The sequence below is a fragment of the Podarcis erhardii genome, assembly GCF_964252035.2.
Source record: "Podarcis erhardii genome assembly, chromosome: 9".
In the NCBI taxonomy this organism is placed as follows: domain Eukaryota; kingdom Metazoa; phylum Chordata; class Lepidosauria; order Squamata; family Lacertidae; genus Podarcis; species Podarcis erhardii.
The window spans coordinates 24,832,488-24,851,633 of NC_138512.1; the positions used below are offsets into that span (position 1 = coordinate 24,832,488).

The 19,146-nt window shown below is 41.8% G+C and overlaps 1 protein-coding gene across 5 annotated transcripts in view; it reads left to right on the forward strand.

Moving 5' to 3' along the window:
* Positions 1-19,146, forward strand: part of DLC1 (DLC1 Rho GTPase activating protein) — a 254,199-nt gene that overhangs the window by 62,261 nt on the left and 172,792 nt on the right. For 4 of the 5 annotated variants that reach the window (XM_081875618.1, XM_081875621.1, XM_081875620.1 and 1 more), the window contains exons 3-4: positions 2,456-2,599; positions 6,282-6,443. In XM_081875618.1, coding sequence (XP_081731744.1) covers positions 2,456-2,599; positions 6,282-6,443 — 306 coding nt within the window. The remainder of the gene's footprint in view (positions 1-2,455; positions 2,600-6,281; positions 6,444-19,146) is intronic. The other variant, XM_081875622.1, reaches the window with a different exon arrangement.

The window sequence follows — 19,146 nt, forward strand, 5'->3', positions numbered from 1 at the left end:
ACATTGTGAGTTAAGTCTGGGTTTTGATATTTGGTTCATTTATGAACGTTTTTTGGCAATCAGCAGAAGGACTGGGACTCAGTCCTGAGGGAGCAAGCTTTGGATATCAAATTCCAAAGGATGGTGTAACTTCACTGTGACTGAGGCAGTGTTTGTCAAGTCACCACAAGACTTACTTCTGAGCAAGCATGCATTAGAGGAATGTGCAGTGTAGCGGTCCAGCTCCAAAATCTGCAGCACTTTCTCGGTGTGGGCTGAGAGAAGCCGCAAGATTAACTGATATTCATCTAGCCTCTCTGCTCCAACCATGAGAGGCAGGACCTCACCAGCATTTGGGCATGCATGCCCGACACACGCATAGAAATACAAGGCTTCTATATGGAATTCCTGAGTATTTGGTACAAGACCAAAATGTTTTGAGTAGAATGCTTTGCTTCTTCCAAGGGAGTATACTTCCTTTTTCCTCTAGACATGGAATGTATAGAAAAATATGTGAAGGAAAGCCTGTGAGGTTTCCTGTTCTATATGCAGGAATGCATATAGCATAGCAAACAATATGGCCTGTATTTATTATGGTGAAAATAGAATTTGGTATTACAGTAAAATTGTACCGTTGTGACATAAATCCTGCAATGAAAATTTGTAGGTCTGGAGCATTGCTGGCTGCAAGACGTGGAGAGAGTTGGCATATTACAAGTTTATTTTTATTAGCACACATGCAGATACAATCTATCATCTATCTATCTAGTTAATATTTTTACATCAAGTTTCATTACAAAAATATCAGTGCATAACAGCCCTTGATTTGCACTGTTCATGAAATGGAAAGAGAATTTTATAACAAAAAATCCATAAAACAGTTTTTATTTATGAATATTTAGAAGAAAAGTCTTCTTCCTTTTCCAAGTCATTTGATCCACAGATAGTTTTATACGTTATCCATAATCAGAAATGTCACCCATAATCAAAAAAGAATAAATTCATCAACCACAAAAAGAGAGCAAAAGAGGAGACAGATTTACATCAAATTGTCCCTGCTCCCACCCCAAAACATGCAAATAGAGGCTCTTACTTTTAAGTAAGAAAGAAATCATTATTCATGTGAATACTGTTAGAGGTTCAGCAGCAGACACAAGGTTCAAGAGCCATGGTGCAGGAGTTTAAGAACAGGTCAAGAAGATCTGAACTGGATGGAAGCAACAAATATGCCCCAACAAGTTTCCACACCCCACCCGCCAAGCTTTTAAAGATGAGGCATTGTGCTCTCGCTCTCAATTTGATGCAAGACTACACCTTCTTGGTTTGGTGACTGTCCAGTATGTATATAAGGACTGTAATTTGTATAGAGATGCACCTCATCATAATGGGGAAGACAGGGACCAGACCAGGTAACTTGTCAGCTTGCTCTTTCTGCTGCCTAGGTGCAGTAGATAGGCTGGTCTTCACACCCTGGTCTTCCATCCTATGGTTGCTTATATTGAAAGTGGATGTGGACCAGACAGACTTTCAAAGGGAGAACTTCAAATCCTGGCCAGCCCAGGGCATTTTTCTGCCTGTGGGAGAGCAGCAGGTGGTGCCTGCTCCCAGCCCAAATGAAGATGAAAAGTTACTTTGGCACCTGGGGCAAAACAACAACAACCCTCAGAAGCATCTCTTCCCTGCTGGAAAAATAACAACAGTAACAAACAGGAATAGCTAGCAATGTGCCGTATTTAAGGATACCCAAAGTTTGTTGTCTGGGGTACCACAGCAGAGCCACCCTTGATTCAAACAGAAGACTGACCTATGAGAGTTCTTCAAACAGACAACCATCTTCTGTAAAACAGGGCACACAGCCACCTTTCACAGTGGCCCCACCACCTGCTTTCTGTGTCAGGAGAAACTCTGCACCCACCCTGTAGTGAAACTCTTGAGACCGGGGGTGGGGAAAACCATGTCATCGTCTCCAGCACTTGTTCCAGAGTTTGGTGGGGAAGGAGGAACCTTGAGAAAATGGCTGCAGTGTGTAGACGTTAGAAGCGTGTGTGTGTGTGGGACATCTTAGGAGCGGCTGTCAGTTTGCACTTTTGACAACAATGAATTACTATCAGGCATGTGCCTTCCTTTGCTGGGGTAGGGGGACTCGGGACAGTCATTCCAATCCCCCCCCCATCCGATAGCACTTAAAACAATGCCCTTTTCCCATTTGCACAGTTTTCGAGCAGAAAGGTATTTAAGATTCATGCAATATTCTTCTCAGTCAGTAAGTCGAGCCTTCGCAGTGAACAACCCATTGATGAGAGAAAACAGTGTGTTGTGGTTTTCTCCACCCATCCCTCCTCCCCACCCCCCACTGCAAATGTGTGTTTGCTGCCTATTATTGAATGCTGTTTTGTTAAATTAGGGAACAGAGAGTTTTTTATTCTTTCCCAGAAGTGCCCTTTCAGATTCTGTAATTGCATGTTCTAATCCCCAGGAAGTGAGAGAAGATCACTCGCGATTGGACTCCATGGTGCTACTCATTCTTAAACTGGACCAGCTAGATCAGGATATTGAGAACGCTCTCGGTTCAGCATCCTCGCCTTCCAGCACGCCGACACACACACGGAGACTCATACCTGTGAGCTTGCTTGTTTACTTATCTTTTATCCCAGTTGCGTATTTACCTCTGCTGCTTCTTCCTCACCCTTCCCCTGAATGTGTACACACCATGCACTCAACGTGCTTGTAAAGCACATCCCCGCCAGCAAAGAAGCATGGAAACTGTAGCATATCTCTCACAGAGCTATAATTCCCAGCACCCTTAACAAAGCACAGTTCCCAGGATTCTTGGGAGGGAGATGTGCTTCAAATGTATTTTAAATGTGTGTGCAGCGTCTCCCACTTTTTCCTACTCTTGTTGGTCTTTCTGTTTCAGCACATGTAATTTCTCCTTTCTAAAAAAATAAAAGGTGTGTGTGTGTGTGTGTGTGTGTGTGTGTGTGTGTGTGTGTGTGTGTTTGTGTCTGTGTGTCTGTGTAATGTTCCATTTCCTAGCCTCCAGCTACTCATTTATTCCTTCTTGGCCTCCCTCCACACTGGGAGAGTTCTAAGAACTACTAAAACCAAAGCAAGTGAAGGGTACAAAATTCAAAAGATATTGGACTCCCCTGTCCCCTGCCAAGCTTCTCCGTGTGTTTTTTAAAGGCAATCAGACTGGGGTTAGAGTCATGCCAGCACAATGGTCTGATGCAATGGGTGCTGAATTTGCAAGAGAAAGTGTTGAAATGTTGTGTTTTTTATTGGGTCCACATTTCAGTAAGACCCAGTGCCCCAGGCAAGGAGGCATTTATGGGCTGCTTACAAATTCTGCCTTGGTTAAAATAATATTCTGACAACAAAGCATTGTTTGTCTTTTTTAGATAGTTTTATTCAATGGGAGTATATGTTGTGATATTGGAAAGGATGAAGTAAAACACTATTCTGGCAATACACACACACACATGCAGACCGGTTAAAGAGCACTTTTAGGGGCAAAATCCTCTTTTTCCCCACAACTCCCCTTCATTTCAGTGATTCTGGTATGGAAAACATAGTGTTGTGTCGTGCGTTGGTCACTAAAATTGCAAACCTATGCCCACTTGGGACATGGGTGGCACTGTGGTCTAAACCACTTAGCCTCTTGGACTTGTCGATCAGAAAGTCAGCGGTTCGAATCCCTGTGATGGAGTGAGCTCCCGTTGTTCAGTCCCTGCTCCTGCCAACCTAGCAGTTTGAAAGCACGTCAAAGTGCAAGTAGATAAATATATACCGCTCTGGCAGGAAGGTAAACGACGTTTCTGTGTGCAGCTTAGTCATGCTGGCCACATGACCCGGAAAAACTGTCTGCGGACAAACACCAACTCCCTCAGCCTGTAAAGCGAGATGAGCGCCACAACCCCAGAGTCGTCCGCGACTGGACTTAACTGTCGGGGTCCTTTACCTTTAACTTTTATGCCCACTTACCAAAGAGTAAGCCTTATTGAACTCAGTGGGACTTTTGAGTAAATGTATAGGGGACTGCCCTGCAAGTTATTTTTACCCTTTATTTTGTTTATCCCTGAAATAAGCTGGATTTTCAAAAAAACAAAATCACAGTAGTGGCATGTGGTGACTAAATTTATGAGATTTGCTAAGCCACTGCTATATATAGATATATTGCAATGAGATGGGAACAAGGTGGTAGATGTACTGTGGCATTTCAGACAGCAGGTGAAAATCACCTTTAAAAAAAAAAAATGATGCCATTGACAGAACATTCCTTGCAAGTAGAAAACTAGGGAGGGGGTTGAGCTAAAACCTGTCCTCCTCGTGTGCTAGGATTTTTTGCTCACTTTTTTTCCAAAATGGGTTAACAGTCAAAAAATAAACATGAAATCCGTATTTCCAGTCCAAAGTGGCAGAATCTATTCTACCGCTTCCTGCTACGTTTATAGACCCATCATCAGACTTATCTGGGGCTCCTTAATAAGAATATTAGTAGCAATATTATTGTATATTACATCATTATATTATATTATATTATATTATATTATATTATATTATATTATATTATATTAATTTGTATACTGCCCTATATCCATACATCTCAGGGCAGTTCACAACAAAAAGTTACAATATACGAAGAACAAAATACATAATAAAATTAATCAAAATAAAAACAATAAAAACTTTAAAATAGACAGGTGATAGACAAGCTTCACGGAAAAACATCTTGCCTAGATATATTGATCGTCCTCTTAATGTGTGCTCATAAGCGAGAATCAGATAGGTTGTTGATTGAAGTCTCACTTTATACTGAGCAATAGGCCTGGCCATTGTGCTACGGGAACTTCATGCTGAAATCATTTCAGCATGCAGAAGTCCTTAGGTGGACCGCTTGAAGTGGAAAGGATTCTTTGAATGTGGGAAATGAAAAACAAACCAACCAACCACTGAATTATATAAAGGCAGCTCATGATCTATAAACGTCACCTCTGTAACCCATCTTACTTCAGAACCAGAACCAGTAGAAAAGATGGCAAGCCTTAAACATGCATATACATGTAACATGTAATGTTCACATTTCTGAATTCATATATATAGCCTTAGGCTAGAATCCAATACACAGTTACAATATGTAGTTTATATGCTTAGTTGTTTTCCATAGGAATTCATTGTGCATAACTACATACTGAATTGTGGCCTCCTCTGTAAATCAATGATGGGGAATTTGTGGCTTTCCAGGTGTTATTGGACTACAACTCTCCCCATCCCTGATCATTGGTCATGATATCCATAGCTAATGGAAGTTTGAGTCCACACATTCCTCAGCCCTGCTGCAAATATTACAAAAAGTTTGAAGCATTGAGACATGCATAGGGGTGAGAGGGAAATTTGATTCAGTCTGCATTAATTAGTGAACCTACCTGATTCACAATTTCTGAAACAATGTACAAACCGAAACACATTTACCCTTTGAAATTCACACTTCTTTGAATTTTGCAATACAGTTCTCCAGTCAAGTAACTTGTGGAAAAGGGCATAAGGCAAAGTGTGTATTTATTAGTGAAAGCAATGTACCCAAAATGCATTTTATAAAGGAAAACTGCTTTGCAACAATGTTAGGCAAAAGTGCGTACAGAGGCAATTTTAGGAAATGCTGCTGCGTTTTCATAAGGAGATTTTTATTATTATTATTTTAAGCAAACTGATGGAGAAATGTGAGGAACTGAACTTAAGAGTGGAAAAAATAAAAATTGAGATAAACTAAAATTGACGGATTCCCCCATCGCTAGACATGGATGTTACCAAGTTTTTGTTTACATTGTAAGTTTTAAGAAACCACAAGAGGTTTCACCTGCACAAGGGTTCAAATGATGATGTCACTCCAGCTGCATAACAATTTCCACATGGTGCTGGAGGTATCAGATGCTTCCAGAGACAAAAGGTGCGGACATAATCTGAGATGTACAGGAAATACAAGGAGAAAACGTGCCAGACTTCTGAAAAAACCTGGCTCGTAAACAAAGGGTTTTTTTAAAAAACAACCCAAAAACTTATTTTAGGGCGTTGCAGCTTTGATCTCAAGGTATATTACAGTGTCAGGGAACAACAGTGATTAGATCATTATTATTACTTAGAACAAGAATGTATAGGAATGTAGAGAAAGTTGCAAACTTTTTTTATAAAAAAAACAACATCAATGTGTGATTTAATGTATTTCCTGTAGGTAATAGAATGGTAGCCACCTAAGGAATATGCACATCCCTTAAAGAGATTTGTCCTTCTTTTCTTTAAAAAAGGATTTGGAATTGCATCCTGATTCTAGAGTGGACATTGCTATACTGAGCCACCAGCAAGCAAACGTACCACCCCCACCCTCTCCACCTCTTCCGCCGCCCTATGTTGCTGATCGAGCATTTTCCACACCAATGACTGGTTCTGGAGCTAAACCAAAGGCTGGGGTGAGTCTTAAAATTATTCTATGGTAGCATTGGTTTTCGTATGGGGAGAACTGGGAGAAAAACAAGTAGCCAAGCCCTGCTGCCTTTGGAATGTGGATTGCCATCAAGATCTTACAAGGTTTGTTCACATTTGCTATTTTGCAGGGGAGAAGTTCCAGGGATGCTCCCGGTGAAATCTGAAATTGAGTGCTTCTAAGTTGGGGGGTGGTCATGGGAAGGCAAGTCCCTCAATTAAGCAGGATTTGGTTTCATGAGATGCTCCTTGCAGTGTCTGATCAGAGAAGACCAGAACATGAGACCTGCTGACAGAGAAGGTGGGTCTGCCAGCAGATCCTCCCAGTGGGAGTCCTCCTCCCTAGTAAGGGAGTAAAATGTTTAGCCTGCCAATTCACACGGCAGGCCTAAGGTCAAACTGCATGTGATGTGAATGGCCTGCACTGTGCCTGTGTCTTTCCCCTCCCTTGCTTATAGCATTTCCAGGAGAGATTTGCATTGGAGAACCGCTGCAAGGGCAATGGGTCAAGCTTGCTACAACCCAAATCTCTCTCAAGCAGAGAGCTGCTTGTGGGAATGAGGTGAGAAAGTTGTGCCCCTCCAGAGATTGTCGATCTCCATCTCCCATGACCCCAGCCAACAGGGCCAATGATCGGGGATAATGAGAGCTGTAGTCCCCCAACATCTGGAAGGCCACACAGTTTTGTTTTAGGAGATCAAATATGATGGGAGATCTCAAGTAGCATGCAGCTGGCCCTGGGCCAGAAATGTGTGAGCAGTTCTTCTGCTCTTTGGTCAGCGGTTCCCAACCTTTTTTTGGGCCATGCCCTGCCTAAGCATCTCTGAAATCCTGATGCCCCCCACCAATGACATATAATTCTTATTATTCAAAAAGTGAACTCCTATTCATGTGGAGGAAGCCTAAAAGGCCATTAACTGTTAATAACTCATTCTCGAATTGCCCCCACCTCTTAAAAATCAAATTGCCCCCCTATGGTGTGTGTGCCCCACGTTGGGAACCACGGGCCTAGGTGAAATGGAACTGAGCAGCCGTGTGACATCAAGAAGAATAGAGGGCAATGATAATAACTTCTACTTTCTCCTCTTGAAAAAGACTTGGTGGTGTTCACAGATGTGCAGTGACACTCATCCAAAATGATTCAATAGGGCTGGATATGACCAGTTGTGTTGCTCTTCGTTCAGCCAAGGAGTGCTGGTTCCAAATGGTCTGGTTTCTGTTTAAATCCATTGGACGCATTTCCCAACACTGTCAAAACTGCATGCTTCAGCTGGCCAGCTGCGGAGGATATGTGTTGTGGAATGTTATCATGTCAAACTGAGTAGAGAACAAGGTGGATTTTATGCTTTGTGTGCCAGTGGAGTATCTGTGTGAGTTACACAGACCACAGCAAAATGTGTGACGGAGGTGAACAAGGGGCTCCCCTTTGGACTAGGAACTCAACTGTTAGCGGATGCTCCATGTGACGATTTCTTGAGTTCTCAATTCTGATATACCACTTCCTGCCTTGTAAAACGATATTTTAGAGGTAAGGATCTCTGGTGATCATGCATGATTATACTTGAATGCATGCATTAGTGGCTTTGGATTCATACATGCTAGAAGGTATATAAGAAGGTGCCTTATACTGAGTCAGATCTTTAGTCATTCTAGACCAATACTGTCTAAACTGACTGGCAGCTGCTCTGCAGGGATTCAGACTCCCCCAGCCCTACCTGGATATATTGGGGATAGTACCTTGGGCTTTGTGCATCCAAAGCAGATGCTCTACCAGCCACTGAGCTATGGACTCTTGGAATTAGCATCTCAATAATTTCCACCATTAAAGATTATGGGAACTACCAAGAGTTTTATTACCTGTCAGGGGTGGCTTCTAACTGGAATATTTGGAATAAGATTGCCGCAAGAGAAATCTTTCTCAGAATGTATAGTTCTGTATATCTCACTGGCCAACCTGTATTTCATATCTGCTCATTGTTGTTATATTTTGTACAAATTCTGAAGCCAGCCAAGGATCAATAAAAATGGATTAATATGCTTTAAAAACAATAACATTAGGAGCAGAAATGTACTAAGGTACCCAGCTAAGGGTAATTTGGTTTGTATTTCCTGGGTGAAATGAGTAAGGACACTGAGGTTTGTTGGATAGTGAAAGTCAAAAAGTAATTAAGTCCTAAGACTCAGCAGCATTTATTGCGGTTTTCAGTCAGAAGTGAATTCAGAGTTATAACTGTCCCAAATTACCCTCAATGTGAAATTTAAGCGGAAAGATATGCGTCTCCCATAGCAAAACCCAACTGGGGAAAAATCAGGTCTACAGAATCTAGTTAGTTCAGCCCAGTAGGATGTTGTAGGTCACATCAAGCATGGGTTTCATTATTAATTAATTCATTTGTTGCATTTATATTCTGCTTTTCTTCCATTATGGATTTTATACCTGAATGTAAACATACATAAGGATTCCAGATGGTCTCCCATCCAGGCACTGCCAGACCCATATTTAGCTTCAGCATGATTTCTGCATCGTATATCTTCAAGCTGACATCCTAAGATGTCATTTGTTGGCAGAACCAGGAATGAGAAATGGAGATGAAAGTCTGAGCAAGTTTCTTAATGGAAAGTCCAAGGCTGCCCACGCTTTTTTAGTATCAAACTCCATGGTTCAGTCCATCCCTAGGCTACTTGGGCCAAAACTCATCTGCAATTTAGAATCCCAGCAGCCAAAAAACACTTGTTCCAAATGATCTGGTTTATGTTTAAGTCAATTGGAAGTTCTTTCCACCACTATTGAAACCACTAATCTGGCATGTCTTATTTAATACCATGCAAAAGTAAGTTGAGCCAGACAACTCAGATCATGAAAAGAAACAAAAGGGGAGCTGGAAAGGGTTCATCAAAAAATTGGATGTCCATCAGTGGCTACCAGGTGAATCAAGCAGAGCAACAATAACAATGTGGAAATCTCTTAATAGCATCTCTTATTTATTGGAGTTTATTGTCCATTGCTATCTTAAAAATAATAAAATAAAGGTAGATGGCTACTGAGAGCTTTATTTTATATACTTTCACTCTGGAAAGTTGGACTATGTATAATATGCCCACTTAAGATATTTTATTTCGTTCTTGTGAGCTGCTATTGTAATATTTTTGAGACCAGTGGGAGACCTTTTTTTAGAAGGGTCAGGGAATGCATTTATTAATTAATTTTATATAGAAAACAGTGGAAAGTCTCAAGTTATATGAGGGAATGGATAAATATAATACACTGTTAATGCATGGTAAACAGTAAGATAATAAAAAGTGATTTGGTAAAGTGATTGATCTTACTACTTTAACTTCTGTGTATAAATCATTTTATTCAGAGTAAATATTAGGTGCCTATAGGGATGCGGGTGGCACTGTGGGTTAAACCACAGAGCCTAGGACTTGCTGATCAGAAGGTCGGTGGTTCGAATCCCCGTGATGGGGTCAGCTCCTGTTGCTCGGTCCCTGCTCCTGCCAACCTAGCAGTTCCAAAGCACGTCAAAGTGCAAGTAGATAAATAGGTACTGCTCCAGCGGGAAGGAAAATGGCGTTTCTGTGCGCTGCTCTGGTTCGCCAGAAGCACTTAGTCATGCTGGCCACATGACCCAGAAGCTGTACACCGGCTCCCTCAGCCAGTAAAGCGAGATGAGCGCCGCAACCCCAGAGTCGGCCACAACTGGACCTAATGGTCAGGGGTCCCTTTACCTTTACCTTTAGGTGTGCCCAAAACTGATAGTATCAGAAATTGAAAAATTCTGAGGTATTGCATCACTAGATTCCACAATCAGTTTCTGGGCTGGGTGTTCCTCCTCCTGAGTAGCTGATAGACCTGGTCCGTGTTGACACATACAGGGGCCACATCTGCACCAAACATTTAGAGCACCATAATACAACTTTGAGTCATGGATTCCCCCAAAGAATCCTGGGAACAGTGGTTTGTTAAGGGTGCTGAGAGCTGTTAAGAGACCCCTATTCCCCTCACAGAGCTACAATTTCCAGAGTGGTTTAGAAATAAATCCCTCTTTCCAGGAAACTCTGGTAATTGTAACTCTGTGAGGGGAATGGGGGTCTCCTGAGAACCCTCAGCACTATGATGGAGTAGGTGTTGCCAAAATTCTCTTGGGTGATAATTTGACTTGATATCCCAACCAACAGACCAAATTTCTGTTCCATTTATACAGAGGCTGTGTGTTTGTGTCTTTAAGTACATTTAATCTGTTTTCTGTTCATAGTTCAGTGCATTCTTGTTGAAGTGAGGATACATACATGCATGTACAGCAGATTAAGAGCATAGCAGAGAGTGTGAATCCATTTCATTGTGGCTGAGGTGATAAAAAAAAGAAAGCATTCATTCTGTGAAGGCTCATTCATATGTGAATGTAATTCTGATGTGTTGCATCTCGCCTGTATCTGGAAGCTAAGGAGGTTTTTCACTGTGGCTGCAAAAGAGGTGCACCACAACATGGCTGTTTGGTGTGGAATGTGCTTTTGGGGTCATCTGTAAGTTATTGATTTCATCAGTTCAGGCTTTTATTTGCCAGCCTCTGACACAGACGCTGATTTCTAAACTTTTAACTATACATTTGGCAATTGTAAGCCACAGAGGAATGTAAATCAGTCTGAAAACACAACAGTCAGCAGTCCTTTCCCCCAGTAAGTATGAGAAACATGAAGAAAACTAAGCTAACAAGGAGAAAGGGGAAGGAGTTAAGTATGCCAGATGTCACTGTCTGCTGGAGAAACTGATGTCACCCTCATCTGGGGGCAACCTCCATAGCTGTCTACTCACTGCATCCAGCAAAATGTAAAATGTCCATGTGACAGTCAATCTGCAGTTTAAAATCTTGTAACTGAGTATTTAGGGAGTAGCAACAAGCAGGAATCCTCCAAGCCCACCACAAAATACTTGTCTTTGACTTTTGCAATGGAAATTGGCTGAGATTTGTATACAGCTGTGGAGAGGGGGAGGGAAGACAAGTACTGGCAATGGAAGTGAAAGGCTGTCCATTTTCTGTATTAATTTAATGACATAAAGAAGCATTCTGTATTTAAAGGATATATCATTACAATTGTATATTCCAATCCTCCCATATCTGTCTGTTGATGGCATTTGCCCAATTCATGGCTCAGCGTTCTTAAAATAACAAACAGCCTTGTTCGATGAGCCCATTCCTACAGATATATATCTGAAATATACTTGGAGTCCTGTAGTGATTTCATGCTCTTTATTGCAGCTTGTAAAACAGTGATTGAATTGCCCCCCAAACCTCAGGCTTTTATATACATTATTTATACAATGAGTCCCATCTGATTGGCTGATTCTGCTTCCCTCCTGGAGCCTGATTGGTCTTTTCCTGCAGGCCAATCAGTTGTTGCATTCTACGATCCTACCAGCCTAATAGGCTGATTAACTTCCTCCTGGAGCCTGATTGGTCTTTTCCTGCAAGCCAATCAGTTGTTGCATTCTAGGATCCTACTTGCCTATTGTTCTAGCATCCAAGCTTAGTACATAACACCCCTCCCCTCTAAGTTCCCATTGCACCCAGAAGGTGAGGATTCATAGTTGTTGAGGTATCCCAGTTGCCTACGTATGCGTTGTGGTCTCGGGGGTCTCTCGGTAGAGGTTCCTGGTTCTGGCTCTTGTTCCGGGGGTGCCAGCTGTGATGGGGCCGTTGGGTTGGGTGCCGCTGGTCCACTCAGTCGTGGTTCTGGTTCCTGTGGCTGCTCGGACTTCTCAGTTCTGCCTCCCTTACCTGCTCCTCCTGCTCTATGGGCCTCACCCTTCTGCTATCCCCTTGGGATTCCTCTGTCCAGCCCTCTTTGCAGTTTCCCCTGGGAGTCGTTGCCATAGTTGATTGCAGGGGCGGTGCCAGGCTTGCCCCCCGTCCATTAGCACCTCATATGACACGGGGCCAGTTGCCCTGGTGACTGTGGCGGGTACCCATGCCAGGCCCGCTCTGAAGTTCTTTGCGTACACTGGGGCACGGGGCTGGAAGGTCCAGGGGTTCCTACCTTCCCCCACTGCTGCCTCATCATGGGCCCTGTTGAGGTGAAGGTGGCCCAGTCTTGTTGTGAGACGCCGGCCCATGAGTAGTTCCACTGGGCTCTGGCTGGTTGTTGTGCTGGGGGTGCTATGCTGGGCTGGGAGAAATGCAGCGAGGCGGTACTCCCAGTCTCCTTGCATCATGCGGCGGAGGGCACATAACAATATCTTTAAGAAATTTAGGACCTTTGGTAAGTTTGTTATCATTGATCTCTGCATCAGAGAACTCAATGCCATTTCTTTCAACTAGCAACTGAGGTGTTGATGAAGAAGCTCAACATAAACATGGGCCAGGAATCCTTTCAATTTAAAAACAACGCTTTAGATTGCTTCCATGGGGACAGAATGCAGGAGGCGATATCAGCCCTGAGTTCCTGCTGCAGGAGGGCACTGCAAGACTCATAGCTGACTGCTGAGACTTTTGCCCTAGTTCAGGCGATCACATGGCATTTTGAGGGAGAGAACCTTTGCAGGTGGGGGGGGGGGACTTAAATATTCTCAGACTGACTTGCCTTCCAAAGCAATGCATGTTTGCACAATTATGTTGCTACCTGTTAAAGGTATTTGATGTAGTCCAGCTGCAGTTAAACACTGTGAAGCTGAGTTGATTTCAGTGGGGAAAATTACAATGGACAATTACATCACTGCCACTGTTGGTGTGTGTGTGTGGGTGTGTGGGTGTGTGGGTGTGCATATGAGTTTGTTTGCTTGTTTTTGCTAGGTGCTACTGTAATGCAAAAAGCTTTAAAAATTGTGTATATGATGCATACATGATTTGAATGTATGCATAACTGTTATTGCATTAAGCAAGGTCATCTTTCTCCACCAACAAATATTAGGGTGCTTTCTGCAACAGATTTTCTTTGTCCCACATATTTTCTGTGAATTTTGTGCTATAAATCTGAAACATCAATATGGATCTCAAGAATTAAAACATCAGATGAAATGCACACAATAACAACACAGTAATATAGCAGCAAGCATTAATATACAACTGAAACGTCTCATCAGCTCTCCACAAAAGCCTGGGCAAAGGTAGTGCCCCCCCCCAAAAAAACCCCAGCCAAATAATGTCAGCACCAGCAATATCTCAAGGACAAGGGAATTCCACAACTCCAAAAAAAAGACGATATTCTCTATCATCATACTGTAGGTTTTCCCTGGCAGTGGGATGGCAAGAAAGACTCTCTTGCAGATCTCAATGCTTGTGCAGGCTGATATGGCAAGTGTTGCTCTTTCAGATAACGGGGTCCCCAGTTATTTAAGGCTTGGTAGCACATACAACAAAAACAGTTTGGCCAAACAAATGTTCAGTGGATTTTATAATGCAAACCAGACCAATCTTTATTTAGTTATTTTACTGATATATTTCTTTACCTTTCAGAAAGTCTTATAGGGAAGCTTAGAAAAATATATTAAAACACTAAAAATCTCAGTGACAATAAAATCAACAATGAATCTTCGCAGCAAAAAGGATTTATAAAAGCAAGTCAGCATCTACAGATTTTCATTTTAAAAGATGAATGAATCAGCCAACCCAAAGCACCTAGCAGATTAACCTCAAAGATCTTTCCCGCTGCAAAAACTCCTCCCAAATTTGGAAAAGACTGCCAGATGCAGATGCATCTATCATCATTCATATGACGCAAAACGCAGCATCTACCCCCTGGTCTATTGCTACACTCTGAGCTACACTCAGTGGTGGAAAACACACTTCACATGTAGAAATTCCCAGGTCCCATCCCTGTCATCTTCAGGGCAAGCTTAGGAAAAGACTCCTGAGAGCAACTGTCAGTTGGAATCAACAGTGCTAAGCATGATAGACCAAAAGCGGCTGGCTTCCTGTGTTCCTATTGCAGCAGAAATGCAACCTGGTTGGCCATAGCCATCTGTTGGGACCAGTACCGGATTTGCATTATGTTTCTTGACACAGCTGTAAATGTGTTTCAGGGCCTCTCACTTTTCTTGGTATGGTACTCCATTGCGATCCACCTGGGACTTCTGGGAAATAACAGGGCAATTTTGGTTTGGTACACACACACACTGAACTTGCTCTTAACTCCATGTACCAATCAGATCAAGAACCTCATTTGGTATCCATCTCATACTAATAGATCATTTAGAAAAATAAGGAGAGGAAGATAAAGTCCCGCCCAGAGACAAATGGTTGATGAAGATGATGGACTACGCCGAAATGGTGAAAATGACCAGGAAAATCAGAAACTAGGAAGATAGAAACTTTAATAAGGAATGGGAAAAAATTACAATTTACTTAAGATAACACTGTAAACAACTAAAAACTTTGGCAGGATTTGAGTAATGCTTGTAATGTATTAAAAACTAAGGTAAAAATGGATTACCTTAAGAAAAATAGGGAGAATATATGATGTAGTAGAAAAAGTTTGATAATGGAAACCATGGAGAGGTGGAGGGAAGTATAAGGATTCAGGGAATCCTAAATGTTGATGGTTATGATTAATGTTTGAGTTCAAATGTATAGTGTAAAATTGAATAAAAAAGATTTTTAAAAAATAATAGAAAAATAAAGAGAGCACTGGACCAAAATACTTTTCAGATGGGCGAAAGCTGCTGAACCCCAAAAAGAGCAGAAACAAACATTTGAAAATGATGAGTGAAATAAAGGAAGTGACTGCGGAATGGAACACAGAAGAACATAGCATTGATTAATTCACCTGAGAAGGACACCCTGGTTGGTGTCAGGTGCTGCTGGAATCTATGCCCCATGTGGTGAACCACTGAACTGCAGGAAGAAGCCATCTCAGTGAAGAATCATTTAGATTTACTCTGCCCACCAAGGCTGACCACCAAAACTTTCTGGGCAAAAAGGAATACAGTTAGCTCCCTTATCCAGTTGGGCCTTGCTCGAACAGCAAGGTCTTCCTAAACTCTGGTACGTTGCTGACTCCTGACTTGTTCTTCCTTTGTTCTTTGGTTCTGACTCTTGGCTTATTTCTGGTTTGTCCTTTGGTCCTTCCTTGCTCATCAGTTGTGACCACTAGCCTGCATCACACCTCCTGGTTCCAAGTCCTTGGCTCATCTTGGACTCATCCCCAAGAAACAGGGAGATAATGTGGAGCAGGAAGGAGAGGTGGGCACAATACCTTGGAGGTGTCCCCTGAATAGGTGCAATGAAACTGAAACCTGGATAAGCTCATTCTTTGGATGATTGTACCACTAAAGAGAATAGTACACCTGTATTGCTATGGTGACAGAATATTCAAACCATGCCAATTTCAAACATAACATGGTATGCTTGTATACAGCCTGTGAGTATTGCATACAGAAAAGCATGTCAGAAAGGAAGTGTCTTTGCAGCCATTTCAGCTGAGATGTACATGGACACTTATGAAACTTAAAATATTGGCTTAGTAGGACCACTCTGCATTCTAACCGTAGCATGTAGTCTAGCTTTCTGTTGGGTTCAGTTAACTCACTGAATGCTGCCATCTACTGCTTGCATCAAGAAAATCTATGGTGTGCAAGATACAAAAGCAGACAGAAAGGATGAAGGATGTTAAGGATCCCATTTCAAAGTCTGTTTGAATCATTTTCTTAATAAACCACACATCCCTGTGCATGTTGAATTGGAAGTAAGTCCTAATAAGTTCAGTGGGGCTTACTCTCAGGAAAGCATTCATCAGATTACAGCCTCTCTTAGTAAAATTAATTGGTCAGACAATGACTAGAATTAGTGGGCAAATACCCATTAAAATATGCGTAGAAACTTAGAAAATATGCTTAGAAAACTACATGAAAGCAGAAAGAGGTAAGTGAATGTCTATAGAACAATTTTCTGTTTCCCCCCAGTTAAGGGTGATTGATATTACATGCAGAAGTAAACTGAATAGCTTCGTTCTCTTCCTGTATTCAGCAGAATCTCCAAGTTAATTATTATGTATAACAATTTATTTAACCTTTTTATTCCTGGGTTTATAATACATTGGTTGGGCTTCATTTGTTTCCAGGTGACAAAATACATAATAGAAATAATCGGTTATGTCCAGTTAAATTATGCTCAGAGTAACCTCGTTGAAATTAATGGATCTAGGTTAGTCATGTCCATAATTTTCAATGAGTCTTCTCTGACCCATTCACTTCAGATAGTTCTAAATAGGAAATAAGAGGTATAGTTGGCAGTGACATTGTCACAATAGTAAGCAAAATACACACACACACACCCCTCCAAAGGTCTTATGTGCTGGTTCACAGATGTATTTCATCTGGTCAAACAATGAAATAAAGCACCGCCAGAATTTTCATTCAAAGTTAAGCAATTTCTTTTTGAATAAATAAAAATTTTGATTGCTTCCTTCTGCTTTGAATTAGGGTCCATCCCTTCATAAGAAACAGGTGGCAGGGTTGTCTGCCATTCAAGTTTCTGTAGGTTGTTTGATGAATAAAATCTAGCTAGAAAAGGCAGCTCGGCATTGCAAAATGTCAGCAGAAGTTTTATTTCCCAAAACTGAACAAGTAGTGGTCTGTATTTCATTTAAGCATCTAGAATATTTTTTAAAAAAATATTGAGGCAGATAAATGACTTGCTATCCATATGACAGCTTTAATAACTCTACTGATATTGTGTGGAAGTTTTTGATGCTACAAAATTAACCCATGAATTACGGCAGATTTTGGGGACCTGTGGCCTCCAGATGTTATTTGGTGCACTATATCTGCAAGCCCTGACCGTTAGCATGCAATCTGGGGCAGATGAGAGTCCAACCACATCTGGAGGGCCACAAGCTCCCCACTCTTAAATTCAAGGATCAACAAGTGGTGCAGTTGAGTCTAGCCACCACACTAATCTTGGCCATCCTTGCTGCGCAACATTCAGAATTTGATGGTGGTGAACACAGCGTATATGAAACCATGTATCTAAGATCCAAAGAATTTAAGGCATGGATAATAAAATATACTTTAGCTGCTATCCTAACCCCACTTACCCATTGAAATCAATATGACTTATGTCTGAGTAGACATGGTTAGGATTTCACTGTTAGTCTGCCAAGCACCAAGAAAGGTTCTTAGATGCTTGAGGTTATTATTTGTCCTGGCAAATTGTATTACTTGCAACACAGCACTGCGGCATCAATGTGATAAGCAGTCATGACCCCAAAATAAATATCCAGGCTTCTATCACAAACTCAGGCCCTGATCAGGCATGCCCTCCATAAGTTATCTGCATGTAGGAAGGGGAAAGTGGTGACATGTCTAACAGTTCCTTCCACCTTCACACCAGTCTCTGCACATAGAGCACAAAGATCAAAAGGGGGAATCTTTGAATAATCAGCTGAATGCACTTAGAGCCCTGCACATAAGCAGGAACCCTGTATCAGTAGGCTCTCATTCACATGGAAGCTTCTGAGTGTGCGGTCAAAGATTTCCTCTTCAGGTCTTATGACTCAAAGCCTGAAGGTCAGTCATGGAGCCAGCAGGGATGCAGACCAGGTGGGGTGTGCTAGCACATGCAAACCCTCCCTCCATACATTCCGAGAACTTATGAAAGAAACGCCTGAGTGTGCTTGACCAAAAATACTGCACGGGCCTTGGGTCCTCTAATAGCTTTCGCTTTCTTGACTCCTAATGCATTCCCAGCTTCCAATCTCTAGTATCTGCGGGTGTTATTAGTCAGAAATCAGATCTGTCAGATTATTTTAGAATTCAATATCTTTACTACGTTTCAGGTGTCAGAGAATATAATAAAACAGGAAAGAAAGCCCGCCCAAGCTTTCCAACAGTTTAAAGAGAATGATTAATCTTAAATGAGGAAGGGCAGTAGTGTGATGAAATTGACATGAAGGAATAAGTCGGATGGCTAAAAGGGGAGGGAAATCATAGCAAGTTATATCAGCAGTAAAGATTTATTTATTTTATTTGTGTTCCATCTTTCTTTCCATCATGGATCTTGTAGTGTACATGGGATTCCCTGACTGTCTCCCATCCAGGCTCTGACCTGAGACCCACTTAGTGTCAGTGTGAATGCTGAATCTGTTCAGTAAGAGAGAGGTTCCTTCTCTCTCTCTCTCTTTCTATATATATACCGTATTTTTTGCTCTATAACACGCACCAGACCATAACACACATGTAGTTTTTAGAGGAGGAAAACAAGAAAAAAAATATTCTAAACGAAATAGTGGATATATGATTTTTGTGGTTCATGCTATGGCCACAGACATGTGATCTGACAGTGAGTTTGGAGTAGCCCAATGCAAAAATCCTGAGGATCCATGTGGATCCATGCTTTGTAACCACGGAGGAGAGAAGGAAGGGGAACCATGGATCCTCTGCTCATGACTGCAGCAGATCCCCCCCCCCCTGCCATCCGCAGGCATTCGCTCCATAACACGCACAGACATTTCCCCTTACTTTCTAGGAGGAAAAAAGTGAGTGTTATGGTGCAAAAAATACGGTATATAAAGTTTAAGAGATATGTTGCTCTTCATTGGCCAGAACTAAGAAAAAGTATTATTATTGCCAGTTCCAGCAGCAAACTTTAATCCAGAGATTCAGTTCATATGGCCACTGGTGTTTGGATACTGGCCACACCTCAGAGAAGTGGACAGGTTGGGAGGTACTAGAAGCTGGAAGCTTGAGGGGTAGCAAAG